The sequence below is a fragment of the Mya arenaria genome, chromosome 1 (genome assembly GCF_026914265.1).
Source record: "Mya arenaria isolate MELC-2E11 chromosome 1, ASM2691426v1".
Lineage (NCBI taxonomy): Eukaryota > Metazoa > Mollusca > Bivalvia > Myida > Myidae > Mya > Mya arenaria.
In genome coordinates, this window is record NC_069122.1 from 40,682,968 (window position 1) to 40,706,197 (window position 23,230).

The window sequence follows — 23,230 nt, forward strand, 5'->3', positions numbered from 1 at the left end:
TTTCATTCATACCTTTATTCCATACATAATACAGTCGCAATTAGAACTAACTTGCATTCAAAATTTACTTGCAAACCCTAAATGACAGTTATTCAAACAAAACATAGATTGAACGATATAAGAAGTCCACTATAATTATAGATATCTTGCAAATTTTAGAAAAGTATCTCCATTTTTATCAACTAAATTACCATTGATAATATTCTCGTTAATTATTTGATTAAAGCAACATGTTCAAATTAAACACGAGTTAATGTCATATAGTTATTACAGTATTCAAAGTTACAAAATAACATGTATTTCATTAACAAAACAATTATACTTGTGTGTACTTAACTAACAACAAACAGACAGCTTCTAACGAACATACATTTATTCCATACATTTTACATTCGCAATTAGAACTTACTTGCATTCAATATTTACTTGCAAACCCTAGATGACAGTTATTCTAATGAAACGTAGATTGAACCATAAGGGAATACACTATTATTTAAGATATCTTGCAAATATTGGAAAAGTATCTCAATTTTTTCAACTAAATTACAATTAATAATTTTATCGTTTATTATTTAATTTAAGTAAAATGTTCAAATTATACCTTTCAAAACTATTTCTTTTAACATAGAATCCCTTTAAAACGAGTTAAGGTTATATAATTATTACAGTGTTCTCAGTAATAAAATAACATGCATTTCACTAACAATACAATTATCATTGTGTATACTTAACTAACAATATACAGACAACTTCTAACAAATTTCATTAACTGTACTTAAGGTACCCTCCTTAGAATAATGATATTTATGAGATTTACGATTGCCTGGTGACCCCATTGTATTGGGGTACCATTTGAAAGGGTTTTAGGAGTAGAAATATATATGAGTAGACAAAAACATTATAAAAACATTTACAAAAATACTAACTACAAACATGCTTTTTCTGTCTCGAAAGACTGCAAAAATGTGTTAACTCGTGCTGTAATAGAAAACAATATACATACAAACTGCAAAAAAACCTTATCAGTCATTCATATTACATTTTATAAGTCAACAAGTGTCACTTTTTAAAGGGACTAGACATCATCTGTTCCCCAAATCGGCAAATACAGTATTCCTTGAATCAAGCATACAATAGTCAATATGAGTTAGAACGAGGTCGATAAAACATCATTTTACATGATAAAAAGAATATTTTGTCGCTGTCTTAGCTGAGTTCACCCGTTAAAAAATAGCGCATTATGGTTTTCAAGATCATAGTTTGTATATTTAGCATATACAGAAAGTCACGCGATTAGTACAGATAATTATTACGACGCTATTTTTAGATGGAAAAAATATGCAAAAAAATGCGAAATATTTATCTGTCGCAAGCAGTGCTTTACATCAGAAAGTGCGATACAATGCGTTGTTCGCAACTATATCAATTTCATGTAAGTTTTTTTTAATATTTGCTTTTTTCTTGCAATGGTATCATCTGGTGTCTAGTCCCTTTAAATTATACAACATTTGTATTGTGTCACAGGGCATTACTATTAAAAACATCGTCCATGGCACAGTACAGCCTAGTTAATAAGGCGGTTCATCCATCATTGGCCAGCCTTGTCACCGTGTAAAACTGGCATCATTTGAAATCGCACAGATGTTTAGTAATCTAATGAAGAAACAATACATGATGATCAACATAATATAACAACGTTTAAGTAAACGTTTTGAAATTGTGTTTTAATTTCCTAAATGAACACAAAATGTCATTAAAGCGCAGACAATTACGCGTAGGGTTACCAGGAAACAATATTTAAACTTATATGCTAATGACAGGAAGAAAAGGCCAGTTTTATAAGGATATAATGGTATACCAATTGATCTTCATGTTGCAGATATCCATTACAATTATTCACTAAGAAAACCCTAAGGCCTAAAAAGTGATAACTGTTGACGTTTTGTAATATCGATATTATAACCTTTGTAAATCCTCAAACTTATTTAGGAAAATATTAGATGATTATGTATTCACATATGATATATTTCAATGATCTTAAAAAGAAACATATCTCAGCACGCGTCTTCATTGTAACTTTTTAAAAGTGGAATACAAATAACACAAACACGAAGACATTCTTCATCAATAAATGAAATACATACATTATCAAATTATATGCATGCATTAATAATGCATTATCCAGGTAAATACATATCTTATCAAGGTACATTATCAAGAAATACATGTATTATAAACACGAAACAAAATCAAACACAAAAATAGTCAAATTAAAAACAATTATATTTTAGTAGAAACTATGGTCTTTACATATACATACAAAACACAAAATCGCGCGATTTGGGGTATTAATGCATAATTATTACAAATTAAATAATCATAAAGAAAATCTTTTTTTTCGACGTATATCAGTGTCTTCCAAACTTCGTTTTATAAATGTTTGTCATTGGTGCATCACTGTCTTTACGACGTATGAGAATTGGTTTACTTATGTTTCCATAGCAACCACGGATATCATCCCGACTTAATTTGACTGCAGTCATAGTCTGTCTTTAAAACGGCCAATGTAATAAAAAAAAGAAAAAAAGAAATCATTACTCTTTTTTAATGTATGTTACACATAATGTACTTTCAGAATGTCGTCATATGAATGATGTCAAATTTAGTAATCGATTTGCACAGTACATGGAGACACTTATTAATCGTATCTAACTCACTTTAAGTGATATCCTCATGACAGTTTTTGGAAATACTTCCTGAAATGTCATTTAATTTAAATACCTCAACAAAGAATATAAGCAAACAAATGTTCTTAAGCCCGAAATCGCTCGATGCGGCTCATTACATTTTGCATACTATTGGAACATAAAGCAAAAGAAAACTCACAACAAACAAGGATGCATCTTAAATTCACACACTAAAATCCCAAAACAAACGTTTAAATGTACGTATTTGACTGAACTATACAAAGTTAAAATATACCTCAAAAATATTGTTATATAGCGATATGCGCGCCGTTTTCAACAATATAATAGATAAATATAGAAACGTTCAGAAACACTTTCGACTTGTATGTTACTGAACCTTGATTCCACGATAATCCACGACCATGGCGAAAGTACAACACGCGTCAGTCACAAAAAGGTATATTTTGTTACATCCACGGTAATCGACGACCATGGCGATATGACGTCACGTGCATCAGTCACACAATAGATACAATTCGTGATATCCACGATATTCCTAGACCATGGCGATATAACAACACACGTGTCAGTCACACAATAGCTACACATCGTTACATCCACGATAATCCACGACCATGGCGATATTACGACACGCGCGTCAGTCACAAAATAGATACAGTTCGTTAAATCCATGATAATCCACTATCATGGCGATATTACAACACGCGTGTCCGTCATACAATAGAAACACTTCTTTATATCCACGATAATCCAAGGTTCAGTGTAAAAGTAGCAATACCAGCCAACAAGATGGAACTTCAAAACAAAACTACATAACTCATCTCAAACATCGTGGGCTAATATCAATCATTAAATGTTCTAAGTTCGTCTTACATTTTACTGACAAGAAGTTTGGTTGTAACTGCCAGGATTCCTTGAAGCAACCTTTGTCTTTGTTGCATTTGTTTAACTGTTGGAAAACATCGTTTATTCATAATGTTTCCGAACTCAACCTCAGATGGAACTTATACATTAAAAACCACGAACAGACACGTCAATTGTTTGCTGATGACTGTTGAGCTGAACATAGCGAGATCCCAAATATGAGCTGAGTATATGCCTTACACCGTAGACTGATTACCTTACAGCGTAGACTGATTACCTTAAACAGACAATTTCAAGTTATCTTTTAAAATTCAATGATAATAATAAGTAAATCATTTTTAATTGATATTATAAGAAAACAATATAAAACTTTTTTAAATTTTCCAAGTAAAATATCACAACATTTCGAACGGAAATTGATATTTTTATTATATATAAGCATGTAACTTATATTGAAATAATGGTTTACATAAACTTTAAAAAACAACAGCATAATACCAAGTATTCAAATATTGATATATTTAAAATCATGTTACGTTTTATCGAAATAATAATTCAATTATTATGTAAAATAATGTTATATTAATGATATTCAGAAATTGATATATTTGTTGTGTAAAATCATGTGACATTAAGTATGTAAAATCACGTTACCTTGTTTTCAAATAAAAGTATATGTAGGTTAATTAATCTTACGTTTGAATATACCTTACCTGTTGTTGATAAACTGAATGCACCAGACTTGTCCACACATGCTGAACCCTTCCACATAAATGGCGGGCTGGTCCTCCATTTTCACCTGAAGCTTTCTCACTTCTTCGACAGGCTCTATTGTACAGTTTTGTAATTGACACAAAACACGACGTTCTGACTGTGACACCACGAGAACGAGACGCATAAACACATCTGCTGACACTGTCACCTTCTCTAATCTAATGTTTGTATTATTCAAAGTAAAGAAGGACTGTGGAGCTTCCACCTGTAGGGCAGTCTGGTCCCCCACCTTCTCATGCAGCTCTCTTACGGCACCCTCTATTGTACACTCAGTTAACGTAATGCCCCCTATATGTCCAGACTGTGACACCACGAGAACGAGACACATAAACACATCTGCTGACACTGTCATCTTGTTTAAGGTAAAATAGCCAGATGAGGTCATCTTCTCTAAACTAATATGTCTAATATTTGTCTTAGTCATAGTTAAGAAGGACTGTGGAGCTTCCACCTGTAGGGCAGCCTGGTCCCCCACCTTCTCATGCAGCTCTCTTACGTCACCCTCTATTGTACACTCAGTTAACGTAAAGTCCCATAAACGTCTAGACTGTGACACCACGAGAACGAGACGCATAAACACATCTGCTGACACTGTCATCTTCTCTAATCTAATCTTTGAAAAAGTCCTAGTTAAGAAGGACTGTGGAGCTTCCACCTGTAGGGCAGCCTGGTCCCCCACCTTCTCATGCAGCTCTCTTACGGCACCCTCTATTGTACACTCAGTTAACGTAAAGTCCCATAAACGTCTAGACTGTGACACCACGAGAACGAGACGCATAAACACATCTGCTGACACTGTCATCTTCTTTAATCTAATATATGTCATAGTCCTAGTTAAGAAGGACTGTGGAGCTTCCACCTGTAGGGCAGCCTGGTCCCCCACCTTCTCATGCAGCTCTCTTACGTCACCCTCTATTGTACACTCAGTTAACGTAAAGTCCACTTTACGTCCAGACTGTATCATCTGATTAAGAAGACGCATGTACTCTCCTGCTAACATACAAACGTTCTTCAGTCGAAGGCCTTCTAGCGGAAAGTGTGACCCATCCTGAAATGTCATTTTCATTAAATTCAAACAAAGAGGAAATTTATTTCACAGAGTAGGCACCAAAATCTTCATTTATTTTAGTATTCACAAAGAGAAATTTATAGCGAATTGACACTGAAATGAACATTTTTTCTGTTAATAATTTGCCTTAAAAGAAGGTAGAATTACTGTTTTAAAGACAAGCGAGGCAATTTGTATGCAAATTTAACGTCATTTCGGAAATGAAGTTGTAAAAGTTGTGTCCCAGCCCTGTGCGCGCTGATGTTGATTTGAAAATGAAAGCGGGCTAAAATTTGAGAAAACCAGTGAAAGATATTATATTGATATTTTCACTGTTTCAAATAGTGAATTTTATTTCACTGATACAGTTCTATAAACCACCAGAAAACATATAATAGATATACATCGAGTTCGTAGGTAAGGTTGTGTAACCCGAACTAAATGTATTTTTAAGGCCTCAATAATTTTATTAACACATGTATAAGAATAAAGTCACTTCATTTCTCAGATGCTTTTTTCGTTAATACAATTTCAGCAATAGTCATTCGGCTGTAATATTTGTTATATCATTATCATTGACGAGCATACAACATATGATAAAAAGTAATTAACGCAATAAACATATATAAAGATACATCTTGTCTGACTTTGGCTTGATTATTCTCAATTTGGAAGACGTTCATAATTTTAAAATCGGCAAACAGACATGTATATTGGTGATCAAAGTTAATCATATACGGTAGGGTACATAAAGGCGCAAACATTATTCACAAACAATAGTTTGATGGCTTTTTTCTTGGTTTAAACAAGCATATGGCGTGATATGTTTAGTAATTGTCATATGGAAAGGATTTCTTTTTAGCGCTTGCTAAGCTTATACGTTTTCGTTTCGCGACGCAGATAATTTTGGTCTTTATTTTTATTAGAACTGACAGTATAAATTCAATATTTGATTAAAGAGCTTTTACCACGGAAATGACTTATCTTCAATAAACCGAAAAAGCAACTTGCTTATGATCACCTTAACATATTAAAAGCTAGGGAAATGTTCAATATAAAATTGTATGTTTTAATAAAATCTCCTCGATCAAATACCGACACCTTTTGCACTGGTAACGCACTGCGGCGCATCATGTATTACAAAATATCAGACACAAAACATAAGGCACAGTGAAATTTTACCATCAACTGTAGTATTATTATATTATACTAGAAAAGTGTACTTTATAATTTATTTTTTAAGTGTAAGTATAAATCTATATGACGATGCCATGTCTTTTTCAGTATGATGTTTATTGTTATTATTATTTAGAGTTCACAGGATTTAAATATCCTATACCCATTGCAAGTGATATTTAACTTTAATACGTCACAGGCTGATATAATAGCATATAGTTTCTTGTAACCACGCTCTTTTTGTGTAAATCCCTTATGGACAGTGAGTATTACATAACCTAACCAGGAATTAATATACAGACCTTAACTTAGTTTCTTGTAACCACGCTTTTTTGTGTAAATCCCTTATGGACAGTGAGTATTACATAACCTAACCAGGAATTAATATACAGACCTTAACTTAGCATAACAACCGAAAAAAGACTAGATATATAAATTATGTGTTTGTAAATTATTGATGTTTATGACATAATTGCCCATATATCATTTACATTATCCAAATGCGTGTATTATAATCATTTATAAATATTTAAATGGCAAATAAATTGCTTCGAATGGACACCATGGTAACATAAAATATTTCAACGTGTTGTTAACCAATAGTCACATTGACATTTTGACATAAACCGAAACTTAATGATTATGTTATATTCTATGGTTGCGTAGCAGCTAGTGACTTTTTTCAATTAATGTTCCAAATTATTATCGATCATCGGATATAATCGGTAAAGCCATTTCGCTCAAGTTGTGACTATGAAATCGAAATAAAAACGTGATGATTATGTTTAATCTTAGTGGTATAAAATAATAACAAGCTGCATTTTTACTAGTTTACTTAACAATGAATGCAAAGTTCCATGCTGCTTTTTGTTTATAAGAAAGTAACTGTTCAACAGTTGTTGTTTTTAGCTGAGTATCATAATTAATGATTTATATTGCTGTTCTACACTATTTTGTATTCTTTAAAAAGAATACCACCACAAAGCGATAATAATTTGCGCGGTTTTGCAATCGATTATCGACGCTGTCAGTCTTAGGTGATCGATTTTCAACAATAGTCGATTACCGATTTATCGCTACTAACAATACCTGTTCTTCTGTTATGTATGTTGGGAAACAAAATTAACCACAATAGACATACATATATATAATAGAAAAAACATAGCTTTATTTTCGATATGATTTTCTTTCAGAGTATGTATTTTATTGAATACGGTAAATTTTGATATGATTTTTCAGTTCAGTTCGTAAATATAACATCGAGGTAGTATTGTACTGAAATTTCATTTCATGATGATGATGATGATGATGATGCCGATGATGATGATTTTGATGATGATGATGATGATGATGATGATGGTGATGATGATGATGACGATGATGATGATGATGATGATGATGATGATGATGATGATAATGATGATGGTTACGATGATAATGACGATGATAATGATGATGGTGCTGCTGCTGCTGCTGCTGCTGCTGCTGCTGCTGCTGCTGCTGCTGATGATGATGAAGATGACGATGACGACGACGACGACGGCGGTGGTGGTGGTGGTGATGGTGGTGGTGGTGGTGGTGGTGGTGATGATGATGATGATGACGATGACGATGACGACGACGACGACGACGATGATGATGATGATGATGATGATGATGATGATGATGATGATGATGATGATGATGATGATGATGATGATGATGGTGATGATGACTGATGACGATGATGATGATGAGGATGGTGATGATGATGATGATGATGATGATGATGATGATGATGATGATGATGATGATGATGATGATGATGTTCCTGACAAAAGCAATGACAAGTCAAATTAAAAAAGAAATTTCGCGATATTAAAAAACAGGGTTTCAGTGTTTGACTGAACTTCAGCCTTTGTTGGGAGATTCAGCTCCAACTGTTTTCATTTTCAGTAATAATGACTTTGACCTTGACCCTAAGGGCTCCAAACACAATCCCATGGAATGGAAGTCCTTCATAAACTCTTCCTATATACCAAGTTCGGTCACAATATGTCAAACCCAACTGAGGTTATTCAGTACTAACCATTTTTCTACTTTAAGCAACAGTACCCTTGACATTGACAATGAATATCGTGCCCAAAACACAATCTTATGAAAAGTATCTATGAAATATTCATATAGACCAAGATTGGTTGCAATATGTCGAGGTCTACATAAACTCTTCCTATTTACCAAGTTTGGTCACTAAATGTCAAACCTAACTCAAATTATTCGATGAGGAATTATTAGGTGAGTTTGACGCCGCCATCCCACCAGCACGAACAACGCAAGTCATACTAAAAACTAGTTTTCCCTTTGTGAAAACCTGGTTAAAAATATGAAAATGTGCCTGTCAAAACGAATAAAAAAGTGAAAGAAAGTCAATCAAGGAACACAGTTTGTAATTAGGGTTTAAATGTAATGGTGTAACCTAATTGTAAGATGGTCGTCAATAAATGACTGAAGTATTAACTCAATTGAATGAAGGGTAAAGAAGTTACTTATAAAAAATCCAACTTGTCCAAAAACTTTGACCGCCTTAAAAGTTTAACATAAGGAAAATCAGGGGCTGTAATTTGTATTAAGAATTATATGGAGTTATGTTACCTCCTTTTATGCCGATCTTGAACAACTATTTGAAGTATTAAGTGATTGGATTTAGAAGTAAAAATGCCAACATGCCCTAAAATTATGACTGGACGCCGACGCAAACGCCGACGCCGGGGCGAGTAGTAAAGCTTCCTTGTTCTTCGAATATTCATGCCAAACATTGTTAAAACTATTCTTGACGAATGTGGATTTAGTTGCGTACAATATAGTCAAACTTTACAGGCACTAGAAGTGCTTTCGCCAACCATGGTGATAATTCACTTACGGCTCAGGCTTACAAACATGGTCTAGAAATGATAACGAATCTGTTACAAATACTGAACTAATAATAAAGAACATACGTTTGATCTTTTAATGTATTTTACCTGATATATCTGTTCAATCACGTACAAATCATATGTAACCAATGTAACCTCAACGACATCGGTGATAAACTTAACTATAAATTCAAATGTATATTATATAAACTTATCCGTTTGAGTACATTTGAGTACATTTATCTCAACATTTATATTGCAACCAATAACTTTCCCAAGCCCTTAATTATGAGTGTATGCTTAACCTAGATAGATTACATCGTATAAACATACTTTATATTTATTATATATACAATGTGTAATACATTCCGTACTAAGCTTAGTTTTATAATAGTACAAAACTAGATTTGACCCTGCAGCCTGGTTCAATTATAAAGTCGTGTGTTTCGTAATACAATACAGTATAAATATTTGAACCTCAGATCACATGTATTTTGTGAAGAGAGTAAAATAAAACTGTGAAGACAGATAAAACATATCACAAATAACCTACGTGTTTTAAAAGTGTTTTCTTGATAACGAATTTTGCATTTTACTTTGTTTTGAAAAAAATATGCTTAAATACACGACATTCTTTGGTTGCCTAAATCAGGTATACTGCATAACACATTTTCCGTTCCATTTACATGTGGATGCCAAATAATTTTGATGTTTTCAGTTTGTCTTTCTTTGTTGAGATCTACATCAAGTTGTTTAAGAAAACAACATAAGTTTGGCTACAAAAAGCAAACAATTGCTGTTTACGACAAAACGAAGAAAGGGACAGCCAATTTATTTGAAAACTGTTCATTGCTGTATGATAAAAATGCGGTCCTAGCACTATAGATAATGTTCGTGAGTTTGCGTTGTGTAAAACCTATGTAATTTATAAATTTCATAGCATAGACAAAAAGCTTGAAAACCAATTTCATGAGTGCTTCGTAAAACTCTTTTTAATTTCTTTTTGGTTAAATACGGAAGCTGAAGAGATATGTGATAGCAGACCAATTTCATGTATTTGATTGAGCAATAAGTCAAAAGACTGCCATTAAAATGAATTGCGTATCCTTATTAAGCTTCGATAAATCGTCGTATAAAAGATGTGCGTTTGCAAAGCTTTTAATTTTTCAAATAACAGCAAATCATTTGAAAAAAATAAGAACAGATTTTGAGGAGGTGATGCATAAAATGCGCAGCTTTTGCAAAGCTTTTGTGGTAAAGGACATATTAAGGCCTATGTTTGTGCAAATGTCCTTTTAAGCCTTTTTAAATTTGGTCATATAGACAAATACCAGGGATGCCGTTACTTTATAGAAGTTGTTTATCATTTGCTACATCTTATCCGCCAGTACCGACCCAGACCGACACGCACGTGGCATTATTATGTTTCGCATGTTTTTCGGCTTTATCGTATTTGGTCTTGCTTTTAATGCCTTAAAACATATTTAAAGATGCACTCTTACTCCCAAATACGAATAACCACAATTAATAATATTGTGTTAATTTTCAAAAAGGGATGAATAAATTTCGAAAACAATGGTTCTTATGAAGGATACCGAGTTTGATTTGAAAGAAATGAACATAAAACACGGTATTTATACCTTATGAGACTATAGTAGACCACAGTAAATCTTTTAGCATTCACCTATCATTTAATATTTTTTGCGCTTTCTGCTATTAAACACACGGTTGCAATCTTGTTCATATTTTCCATAAATGCATTATTTAGTAATTAGTTAAAGATTTATCAGTCAAAATTGAGGTTCGTTATACATGTGTATGTATTGATATTGAATAAGAGTGTCACTTTAATCTACTAGATTAATTTGATGATAAATATAAGAAACACTTTAGAACAGTTTTTACTGCATGACGTCGTTTCCGACACATGACGGACTCAGGCTAAAAATACTGAAAATACTGAAAATAATAATATTAATAATTTTATTAATAATAATAATAATAATAATAATAATAATAATAATAATAATAATAATAATAATAATAATAATAATAGTAATTGTAATAATAATAATGAATAACACGACAGAACGGTAATGATAACACGACAGTACGGTAATGATAATACGACAGTACGGTAATGATAATACGATAAAATGAAAATGATAACACGACAGTACGGCAATAATAACCCGACAGTACCATGATGATAACACGACAGTACGATAATGAGATTACGACAGCACGATGTTGATAACACGACTGTATGGTAATGATAACATGTCAGTACGGTAATGATATCACGACAGTACGGTAATGATAACACAACAGTACGGTAACGATAACACGTCCGTACGGTAATGATAACACGACAGTATGGTAATAATAACAAGTAAGTACGGTAATGATAACACGTCAGTACGGTAATGATAACACGGCAGTACGGTAATGATAACACGTCAGTACGGTAATGATAACACGTCAGTACGGTAATGATAACACGTCAGTACGGTAATGATAACACGTCAGTACGGTAATGATAACACGTCAGTACGGTAATGATAACACGTCAGTACGGTAATGATAACACGTCAGTACGGTAATGATAACACGGCAGTACGGTAATGATAACACGTCAGTACGGTAATGATAACACGTCAGTAAGGTAATGATAACACGACAGTACGATGAAGATAATACGACAGTGCGGTAATGATAACACGGCAGTACGGTAATGATAATACGACCGTACGGTTAAGATAACACAACAGAACGTAGATGATGACACCACTGTACGGTAATGATAACACGACAGGAATATGATGATAACACGTCAGTAAGGTAATGATTCAACAACAGTATAATGATGATAACACATGAGTACGGTAATAATAACACGTCAGTAGTGTTGGGAATCGGACAGAAAAATTACTATCGATAATCGGTTTATGAATCGGTTTTTATCATTATTTAAGTATCTTTGGTCATCTTATTTAAGGCATACAGATACAGAACATGCACCAGATTTAAGCACTGGGTCAATGTTCCCTTACAATATTGTTTGTAGATTCTTTTGTATAAATTACAGTATTTATTCAGAACGCGACTATCTTTTAGTGTTTACAAGTTACTATAACAGAACATGAGACCACAGGCTCTATTTTTGTCTTACATTTAGTATTGTATACATGTGTAAAATAAACACAAAGAAAAATATCAATTACTTTTAAATAATCAGTCAGTTACAAGTACAACAAACAGATGCATATTCTATAATATTATGTTTTACAAGAACAGTTTCTTTCAGAAAACTGAGAAAACTAAATTCTTACATGGTAAGAAGTAAACGGTTACATGTTTTAAAAATCACTTTTAAACCACAAACATGATAAGTTGAGAACCAAACATAGTAACAACTTAACATTTCAACAAAAACTAGCATTAACCAGAAATAAGTAAATTAGTCGGAAGCGGTTACGTCCCTTGTTTCTATAATCGATTGTTCAAATTTCACTATCGATTGTCGCCGACGTAGGCCTTTCCGATCAATTGTCGATTATAATCGATCATTGGCACAACACTACACGTCAGTACTGTAATGATAACACGAGAGTATGGTAATAATAACACGTCAGTACGGTAATGATACCACGACAGTACGGTTATTATAACACGTCAGTACGGCAATGATAACACGACGGTACGGTAATAATAACACGACAGTACGATGATAATAATACGACCGTACGGTAATGATAACACGACAGTATGGTAATGATAACACCACAGTACGGTAATGATAACACCACCGTACGATTTTGATAAATCGACAGAACGATGATGATAACGCGAAAGTACGATACAACGATAACGAAACGGATGGTCGGACGGACGGAATGACGGACGGACAGAAACGCCAAACCAATATCCCGAGTATTCGGATATTTCTTAGATTTTAAGAGTGAAAAAACGGTTATTAATATTAAGTTCATCATGGCACTGAATGCGTATACACTTTTCAACCATACAGTTACTAGACCTGTAGACACGCAGCGGTTTTTAGAACTAACAGTTGTTGTATTTACATATGACCAATCATCAAACGCCGACGTAAGGTTGACGGCCAGCAGAACAGAGCGCTAATTCGGCGAATGGTGCTTCTAAAATAAGAAGCTTAAGATCGTTGAAGTTTACATTTAATAACGAAACCGTGTGATGGTATACTTGCCGAAGGTATGCTGAGCGCATTGAATTTAGTGACTAATGTTCGATACAATTTCAGCCCAAAAACAGCCGCATTGATGTATGTGCAGCAACCGGAGGAAGACAGGCGTTGATCGCGCTTTGTGTTTGGCCCATTTAGACGGGGAAGCCATTAACAGTGTTTTCCTATGCATGTTTGTCGGGGGGGGGGGCGTTTGAATTCATCCGTTCGTTCTTTTGTTCGTTCGTTTGTTTATTGATGCATTCATGCAATCATCCATTCATCAATTCCCTAACTTCAACTTAAACTTTTTGATGTTGGCTGAAAGTATAATGTGCGACGCTGTTCAAATGCTCATATTTACATAGTACTTGATTTTCTGAACGATTAAATTTCTGTTCATTTTGCATCTTGCAAAACTCCGCCTACATAGGTCACGAAAGGTCGACCACCTTTCGTGACCTTTGTAGGCGGAGTTTTGCAAGACAGCAACGCTTTGATTGGGCGCTGGTGAATCACCGTGCGTAGAGATTTTACTACAATCTACTTTTTGCTAAAAATAGCAAGGCACATGTACACAAACAACTGATAAAATGACACTGTAAATGTGTCGAATTTTAAAATATTTGACTTAAAAACCAAGGTCGACAAGTACTATTACCGTTTACATTTGCTCTAGCGTTTTGTTCCCTAAATTTTAATTAAAGAATTGTTGTCGAACCTTTGGTCGAAATAAATCAATAAAAAATGAAAATATAAATAAAAGTATTGATTCTTATTGTCTGTGCGTTCATGCAGTATGAACGCTCGGCTGCATTTTTTCTATTAACCGCGATAGCGGTTCATCGATATGCAAAATCGCGGCCGAGCGTTCATACTATATAAACGCACAAAAAATCAGAATCAATCCTTTACATACAACATGTTAGGCTATGGCGACGTCATTTGGTAATTTCAGCGTTAGTTGTTTCTGATCATCAATATAAACAATAAAAATTGTTTAACATAATTGTCCACATTCTCATTAATGAGAGGATTGATATTATGCTAAATCTGCCCATAGCATCATCACTCTAGTGTACGAGAATGAATTGCCAATTAACCCATTTGAACACAATCTTAAACTTTATCTCCTTTAGTACAATGTAAATTCTATTTACCTAATGTTTTTGTTTTACGTGAGTAAAAAAACGAATACACCAAATGACAAAGATAATTATAACATAATGTTTAGAGCAATGGTCATTGCTTTAAGAAAAGATGTGAAACAACGTATCTTCCTGAATCACTTTAACTTTATTTGCCACTGTATGTTGACATCTATAATGGTTGATTTTGGACATTTAAAAAATGAACGGTTAGCAAGTTTTGACACAGGCAGCATCAACTTATGTAGAATTCTGAACTATGTGTATACATTTCAATTTCTTAACTTAATTTCGTATTGAATATTACTGTCAGGTCAAGATTATGTTGTGTTAGGAACAAAAATCAAAGTAGGCTTACCTGTTGTTTTTTATCTGTCTGAACCAATGTTTCATTTTATACGGATGGTGATTTGCTATTCATAACCAGATATCTACTCGATTATTGTCAATATTATGACAAAATTGACTGCCAAACATCATTTCACCGTAAAAATTGAAGGCCTTTTTTGGAGGCGGGGGGGGGGGGGGAGGGGCGGACTGTCGCCTTTGGAAAACTTTCTTCGTATTAAGTATTCATATAAGTGAGAAAACTACGTTTCGCATCAGGTTGAAAATTACAAAGCATGTTTAGCAGATAATATATGGCACTCAGCGCGTCGCTTTACAAAGCGTATTGCTTTGTAGGACAATTATAAGATTTATTGCAGCTTTCAAAAATGTTTATAACCACAAAACCGGTTTTTGGTGAAGATATTGGAACGACAGAGCTTCGATATGATAAATATGTGGTACGCATATGATAATCACTCTGGTGTACGAGAATAAGGTACGGTCGCACATATATGTTTGTTTTTTACATTTTTTACATTTTCAAAAAAGTAGGTGCGGTAAATCCGCGGAACGAAACATTAATTTTGTATGGCCTTAAAGACATCGCAGACTGAGCTTTGCGCTAATATAAGCATTAATTCAACTCACACAAGACGAATTATCCCGTCGTTTTTTTCAACTGTACACCATCATTACAATGGCTTTTAGACAATAACACTGTGTCCAGACTTTGTTGATTGTTTACAGCTGACCAACAATTAATGTTAGACTGACTGCTGACGAGAACTAACGACTGACTGCTGACATATGTATGTCAGTACACATAAGTTGAACGAGAAGTGAATGGGGGTGTTCGGCCGGAAGATGGACGAGAGGGGGCCAAACGACGTGAGACAGAGCGTTGGCAGTTCACAGGACGGTAAATAGAGCGGTGTTTGGCCAGAAGACAGAGCGATATAGGAATTCAAAATGGTGGACATCGTGATGGTTGACCAGAATAATAACGGTAAATGTTCAAACGTCAGTTGACAGACGGTGGTGTGATAGCAGGAAAACAGAATCGTGGGGCACTCGGTAGGCAATAAGATGGAGGACAGGTATGTGTTGTGTCGGCAAAAAAGGCTAGTGCTGATCGGGATAATATATGACGGAATGGGGACGGCCATCAAGCAAATACGGTGGCACAGCAGAGGTGCAACACTTTATTAATATTGTGGTCACAACTTAGTAGCTTGAGGCCACAACTAAGAAACCTAAGGCCACAACTTAGTAACTTGTGGTAACAACTTAGTAACTTGAGGGCACAACCTATTAACTTGTAGCTACAACTTAATATATTTTTGATAAATCATTTCGCTAACTTTCGCTAAGTTTGAAAAGGAAACGCAGGTATATTCTATCAATGCATTTTTATATAGTGTTGCATTGATGTCGGTTTTAACGTTAATTTACTAATAAAAAAAAATAAGTTTAGATAATTTATTGAGTGTCCGATAATTTGAAATTATATCAATAACTTTTATATCTAGAATTGACAATCACCACATAGACATACGTATATGCCGTATATAAAAGAAGGCCTTATATTACCAGTACTTCTTGTAGCATATACTTCTGAAAGGTCTTTTTATTTATTTAAAACAGACACATGTAGTTCTTGTTTTATTTTATAAAGAACTATTTCAATGTCTATGGCAAAAATGCTAACACCCTTTGATTAAAATTAGACTTACTTTGTAATGCCGAAATGATACACATTAAAGGAGTATTTACTTATCATAAAACAAGCACTTAAATAGAACATTACTACCAATAAAAGTGGAGGAAAGGCGGTTTTTCTAAATCGCTACTTTAAAACAGTTGTATTCATTTTTGTAGACTTCAGCAAAACAAGTCCCTATGAGCAACTCATTAAAAATGCCGTAAATTGCAATACATGATATGCCTTTTTTGATGAGCTATTTTACCTAAAATATTTATTTTTTTATATTGATAGATAAAATGTTTATCATGTATTAAATGGTTATCCTAAAAAACGTCAATTGAAAAAAAGGCCGCTTAGTTTTGGAAAATGACCTCAACCGGAAATGAAATAATTGGTATGTCTTCTTAAACGTCTGCAAACTAAAATCGATTCTTTTATTTCAAAAGGTTCAAATATAAAAAGTGAAATATCATATTGTTGACTGCTAAATTTTTATTTGGGCATTTTAACGTGTTACGTTCTTGCATAGAACGACACATATAAATAGTCGGAAATCAAAACACCATTTTATAACATATATAACAATAGTTGACTCATAGCTTTGGTCATTTTTCAAAGTATCACTTACCGGTAATGTTGTGAGTGAACCGTCTCGTCGAGATAGTAGTGTTGCTATCAACCGTGGTGCTCGTTGTTGTGTTGCAAACCCGATCTTTAACCGGCGCAGATTGAGCATTTGTAGACTAACAACGTCAGAGGCATGCAGTTCTTTTAATGTGAGTTCTTCGAGGTATTCGAGATGTCTAAGGTCAACAAGGTTTAATTGTGAAACATTTGGTCGACTCGCCTTGCTCCATGTGAGGTTAAGCTCTTTGACACATTTGAGTTTTGACAATATGTCCATGGCTTCACATTCCAAACCAACATTTCTTAGCACGAGAATTTTCAAACCTCGTAAATCAGAGGACTGCACTGACGATATCAGTTTACTTGCTGGTTTGTAGTCGCTGAATTGTATGTTGCAGTCTAGTAATCCATTCAAATTAGATAGGTTGATATCTTCATATGACAACCTTTCTAAAGCCACATATTTTAGATTCGTGCATATGTTTAAATCTAAAACAGATGGATCATCCATGTGCTGCAGGGTAGAAGCTATGTTCTCAGCAATACGCATTGATTTGAGGTTGGATTTTCTTTCATTCTCCAAGCAGAGTTTCAACTTTGACATATGATGCGCTGTAAGATTGGTAGAATCAAGCACGATATGCTGCAAGCAGAACTCTGCACCTATGTGTCCACTTCTCTCGGCCTCATCGTAGCCGCTCAGTATCATGTTCTGGAATGTACGAACTTTTTGAGTTTTTAATCCCTGTTTTTCACAGTTCTCAGTAAACAGCTCATTCAGTGTTTTCGAAAACTCTGCGGCTGCTACTGGATTTAAACCGCATAGAAAAAGGAAAACCTCTTTCAAAGCAAATGCACCTTCGTTCCTATGGTTCGAATATATTTCTTTCACGAGCTTGCATGAGGTGGACACAGTCGAACCGCGGTTTGACAGAAACACAGCTGCAAGAAATTCTTGGAATGTTTTGTGAAGAAATTGGTACTGAGGAAAGCGTTCTCCGGGCACATTGCTACCAGACAGGATACCGGATTCAAGCGATGCCTCCTTGAATTGCTTAAATATCTCTAGCTGTTTCCCCTTGATGTTAAACACGAGGGATTCGTCCTCATTTTCTGAAAGCATTTTATCAAATGCTATCTCGCTCAGTACGTCATATAACTCATGTGGATCTTTATCTTGTTCTTTTTTGTCACACATTTCATACCATCTTTCATTAATAATTTCCTGGTAAAGAGAAGATCGAGACATGTTTTCTCTTAACTTACTCTTTTGCCAGAGCCACACAATATGAACGAGTACGACGGGATTTGCACTGAAATGCCACAGGTGTTTGCCTTTTAGGTCAATGATGCAGGCCTTTGGTGGTTTGTTTGTTTTGTGGTACTCCTCTAACTTCCGAATGACTTTCAAAACAAGCTCTTCTGGATTCTGAACTCCATTCAATTGGACATGTTTACCCATCTGCGTTGGAATTACCCTTAATTCAGCCAATTTGTACGGTCGCGTTGTGATTAATGCTGTACAGTTTATCCAACTTGTTTCAATATGAGGCATTTTTCCACGCCATTCGTCCAGACCATCAAGCAGGAGAAGACAGTGCTCTGATTTTAAAATTTCTCCCAGCAGTGAGTGCGCATTTTCATAGCCTGAATCAATCTTCTTTAGTATGTGTTCGACTATGATTGCTTTAACTTCAATGTCAGTTTTGACAAGGCGTAGTATGATGTAAAATATGAATTCAAACTTTCTTAAATATGATGTGCTTGGCTCCTGCTCAACTTTCTCATTTACTTTACGCCAGTCATCCACGATTTTTTTACACAAAGAGGTCTTGCCTGTCCCAGGCTCACCCTCGACAATGATCGTTTTAGCCATTGTGTCATCACTTGTCGAAAACAGTTGGCTTATTTCTGGAATATCTTTCTCTTGTGTGGTGCCATTTTCGGTTTTCTTTAAGGTAAGATTTGGTTTTTCGTATATCTTTTCAATTGTTTCGTCAATGTCGAGCCGAACGGTCATCTGGCTTGAAGATTTTTTATAGTACTCGATGAGCTGTGCCTTTAACTCTGAAAAATATGCATCTTATCAAACAAAGAACAATGCTTGATATATCCATATAGCATATACAATACATGGATATGAAAAATATTATACATCTGGTGATGACATATAGAATAGAATATAAACCAGACGATACCGCACATGATGATTGTCTGAAATAAAATAAAAGATAGCTTTCCATCCTGCCTTACAGCTAATTGTTTTTCTATTTTATACTGTTGTAATTACTTAAGATAATTATACACTGACGAAATAAGCATGTTAATGATACGCAGTGCTGCCTACCCTTTATTTTTAAAACATTTATTTAAGTGATAGTGACTGAAATTGAAAACAAATGAAGACAATGTTGTACGAATGCTCGTTATGTTTATTCCAAGCCTTATTGTAATGACAAAGAAATAATTCATTGAACTTATGAATATTCTCCAGAACATCATCAATCTATCAATGTTCAGGAAATTGGAAATGCTTTTAAATGACAAAAATGAGAAAAGCCATTTTATTTACATTTATAATTAACATTTCTGGAAACCATTTTGTAAAGTGTTATTTATTATTTAAGTACAAATGGTAAATTCGGATAAATTGAATTATAATAGTTGAATGCAACCAAAATATTAGTTTTCAAAAACGAGTTACCATAGGTCTACAAAACTGAGTGAAAAGTATAATTATAATATATTAATGAACTATTTAAGCATAAACAAATCTTTTATTAATTAACATTTCATAGATGTACCTCAGTTTTGTGTAACCTAAAATGAAAGGTTTTACGTCTGAACGCAGTACAAATTAATCATTTTCTTACCAATTGTATAGAAACAAATATTAAGACAAAATGTATTTCTATGTTGATTAGAAGGAACTTATATTTCTTTTCAGTCAACTGACTTCTGTAATTATTTTAAATATATTTCAGGCACGAAACTTATACAACAAGTTGATGAAAGTCATACCCTAAAGCAGATACCTTATAGTCCATGGACTCTGTGGCTTAAAATGCAAACAAAGGGGGAAATGCACAGAAATTATTTTTGAACATTTGTATTGTTTAATATATACTGTGTTTGTAAAAATGTTTAGCAAACTCTAACGGTGCAAAAAAGGTTATTTTTGGGTAACATGTTGTAAACAAAGCGTTAATTTCAGGAATTGGTTTGTATCAAATTTGGATTTAGCAATCAAAAATCCAGACTAACTTTAATAATAAGATATGACACAGCATCATATATTGTTAATTGTGATTTTCGAGGCAAATGTAAAATGATGTTAACAAAAGTATGAATTTCTTGGATTTGTCTATATCACAATTAGATTTAGCAATATAAATACCAGAATAACTGTATTTAATAGATAGGTTACAGCACCATACCACCCATAATGTGTTGACACATCATATATAGTGATATTTGGGGTAAAATATTAAAAATGTAAACAAAGCTATGAATTTCTGGACTTTGTCCCTAACAGAATTATATTTAGCAATAAAAGTATCAGAATAACTCTGTTAAATACTTATTATACAGCACCATAACATACCTTATATATTGACACATCATCTATTGTGATATGTGAGTTTGCGGTTAAATGTTGAAATAAACAACAACAAATTATGGTGGGAATTTCAGGAGTTTGCTAATAACTTGAGGAAATTCAGGTTACAAATGCTTAAATAACTATATTTTACAAATAGTAAACTGTTCTTCAACAAACTTTATTTTCCACGAAAAGTAGCTCATGTCATTTCTGCTAATAAGTCATTTTTGTGACAATAATTTTTTTTCAGTTTTTTTTATCTAGGTTTAGGCAAATATCAGACATTCGCAAAAATATTTCTGTTTTTATTTTTTTTGTAATATTCCATTTTTTGCTATGTTTTACCACCCCCCCCCCCCTTCCATATTTTAGGTATGTTCTACTATAATATAATAACTATTTACTAGTTTTCTTGCAATATTTGGTTAAATCATTGGAAAATTCAAGAAATGCCCACTTTCATCTAATTATTCAAACATTTTAGCTCTTAAATCACATTTGACACAATACGTTTAAGTTTATATACTTTATGTTTATAATACTATAGTATAATATCCATCAAAATTCAATTAATCTGGTAATTGACAAAGTGATTGGAAAATTCCAGCAACTTCGATTTTCATTTATTTGTCCAAATATTTTACCCAAAAGATCACATTTCATGAAATAACGTAGTTTCTATACTTAAGTTATGTTTTACAGTAATTGTAGTATCACTTTTACTTAATTTTTCAAACATTTTACCAAAATAATCACATTTCTGATATGTCACTTATCAACCAAAATTATTTTTGTGCATTTTTCGCTCGTTTACTTATCCTGGACTTTTTTAAAAATGGTTAAAAATCAACCCTAGACTAGAGCTTTTTATGAAGCTTGACATCTTCATCTTATGTATTTATAAAGAGCCAAAATCATATATACATACACATATAAATAGTTAGCACTCAAGTTTAAATACCCTTAGGATATTCAAATGCAGAACAAATATAGATAGCGACACCTGTAACATTTATGAATGAATGTTCATCAATGCCTTATACCAGAGGTTAGGAATATGTTAGCAAAAAATCCAATGGCTTCAAAACTTGCAAAAAACACCTAGAACAATTTCCTATTTCCAGCTTTAATGTTTGTTTATTTTCTGAGAAAATTAAAACATTCAAACATGTTTTTGTTTTTTTCTTCAAAAAGCATTATAACAGACTTGAAGAGAAAATTATAAGTAAGAAATGGTATGTTATCATTATTTTTTAAATTCTGAGTGATGAAAAGAAAGAAAGTTTATTGTAATCCTAGTTTTAAGCATTCACTTTAAACGAATTGTAAAATGCTTATACTCACCAAGTTTCTTTTTTTGTAGATTATCGACTTCTTCTTTACGCAACAGCCTAGCAAGTCTCTCTGTCTGATCCTCAAGTGCTCGTTTACCCTCTGTTACTGAGTGTTCAATGTGTTCTTTGGCCCGTGTTCTCTCTTCTTTAACAACAGTCTCAAGCGTCCTTTTACCTTCTGTAACAGAGTGTTCAATGTATTCTGCGCCCTGTCTTTTCTCTTCTTTTACATGTATCTCAAGTGTTCTTTGAGCATCTGTCACAGATTGTTCAATGTGTTTTGTGGCCTGTCTTCTCTCTTCTTTAACACCACTTTCCGCGAGAAAGAAAGTACATTGAAAATGTTCATTTGATTCAATTGACTTTATCTTTTATAAATATGTTGCAATACATAAAATATGTTATTTGTTATAATTGTTTACCCATGTTGAATTTTATTGGCAAATTTATAAGAGATTTAAATATTAAGAAAACTCCGCCGCTAAAGAGCATATGATTATGACATACTTTTTTTAAATCTTTCGAACATGAGTTTTTGAGTGAATAAGCGAATGTTTTGAAAATGCATCTTTTACTTTGATTTTATAGATTGTTATTACGAAATAAAGTATGGCGAATCAAACGAAGTGTTAAAGCCAAGCTATTGATGGCTGAAACCTTCAATAAATGTTGATATGTGCTAAAATATAGTCTTTGAAGTCCAAAATTTTGAAATGCGTTACTAACCCGATTCAACAAAAGGCTGTTGCACAATCAGTTGATTGACATAATCACATGATAAATCAATAACTTCCATTAAGGTTAAAATATTCAAACCTTA

The 23,230-nt window shown here is 33.5% G+C and overlaps 1 protein-coding gene across 1 annotated transcript; it reads right to left on the reverse strand.

The window, feature by feature from the left end:
• LOC128233005 (NLR family CARD domain-containing protein 4-like) lies at positions 1-22,713 on the reverse strand. The gene is made up of 4 exons (XM_052946857.1): positions 22,421-22,713; positions 17,477-19,542; positions 4,286-5,394; positions 1-3,849 (listed from the first exon to the last, which is right to left on the reverse strand). The coding sequence occupies exons 2-4, from the start codon at positions 19,493-19,495 to the stop codon at positions 3,846-3,848; spliced, it is 3,132 nt and encodes a 1,043-aa protein (XP_052802817.1). The 5' UTR covers positions 19,496-19,542; positions 22,421-22,713; the 3' UTR covers positions 1-3,845.
• Between the last annotated feature and the right edge of the window lie 517 nt (positions 22,714-23,230).

What these genes read in the sequence shown, in the direction of transcription:
- LOC128233005 (XM_052946857.1), bottom strand. Translation starts at nt 19,495, where the DNA reads ATGACCGTTCGGCTCGACATTGACGAAACAATTGAAAAGATATACGAA. An exon ending in GTTCACTCACAACATTACCG is followed by an intron (nt 5,395 to 17,476) that starts GTAAGTGATACT and finishes ATGACATTTCAG; the next exon opens with GATGGGTCACACTTTCCGCT.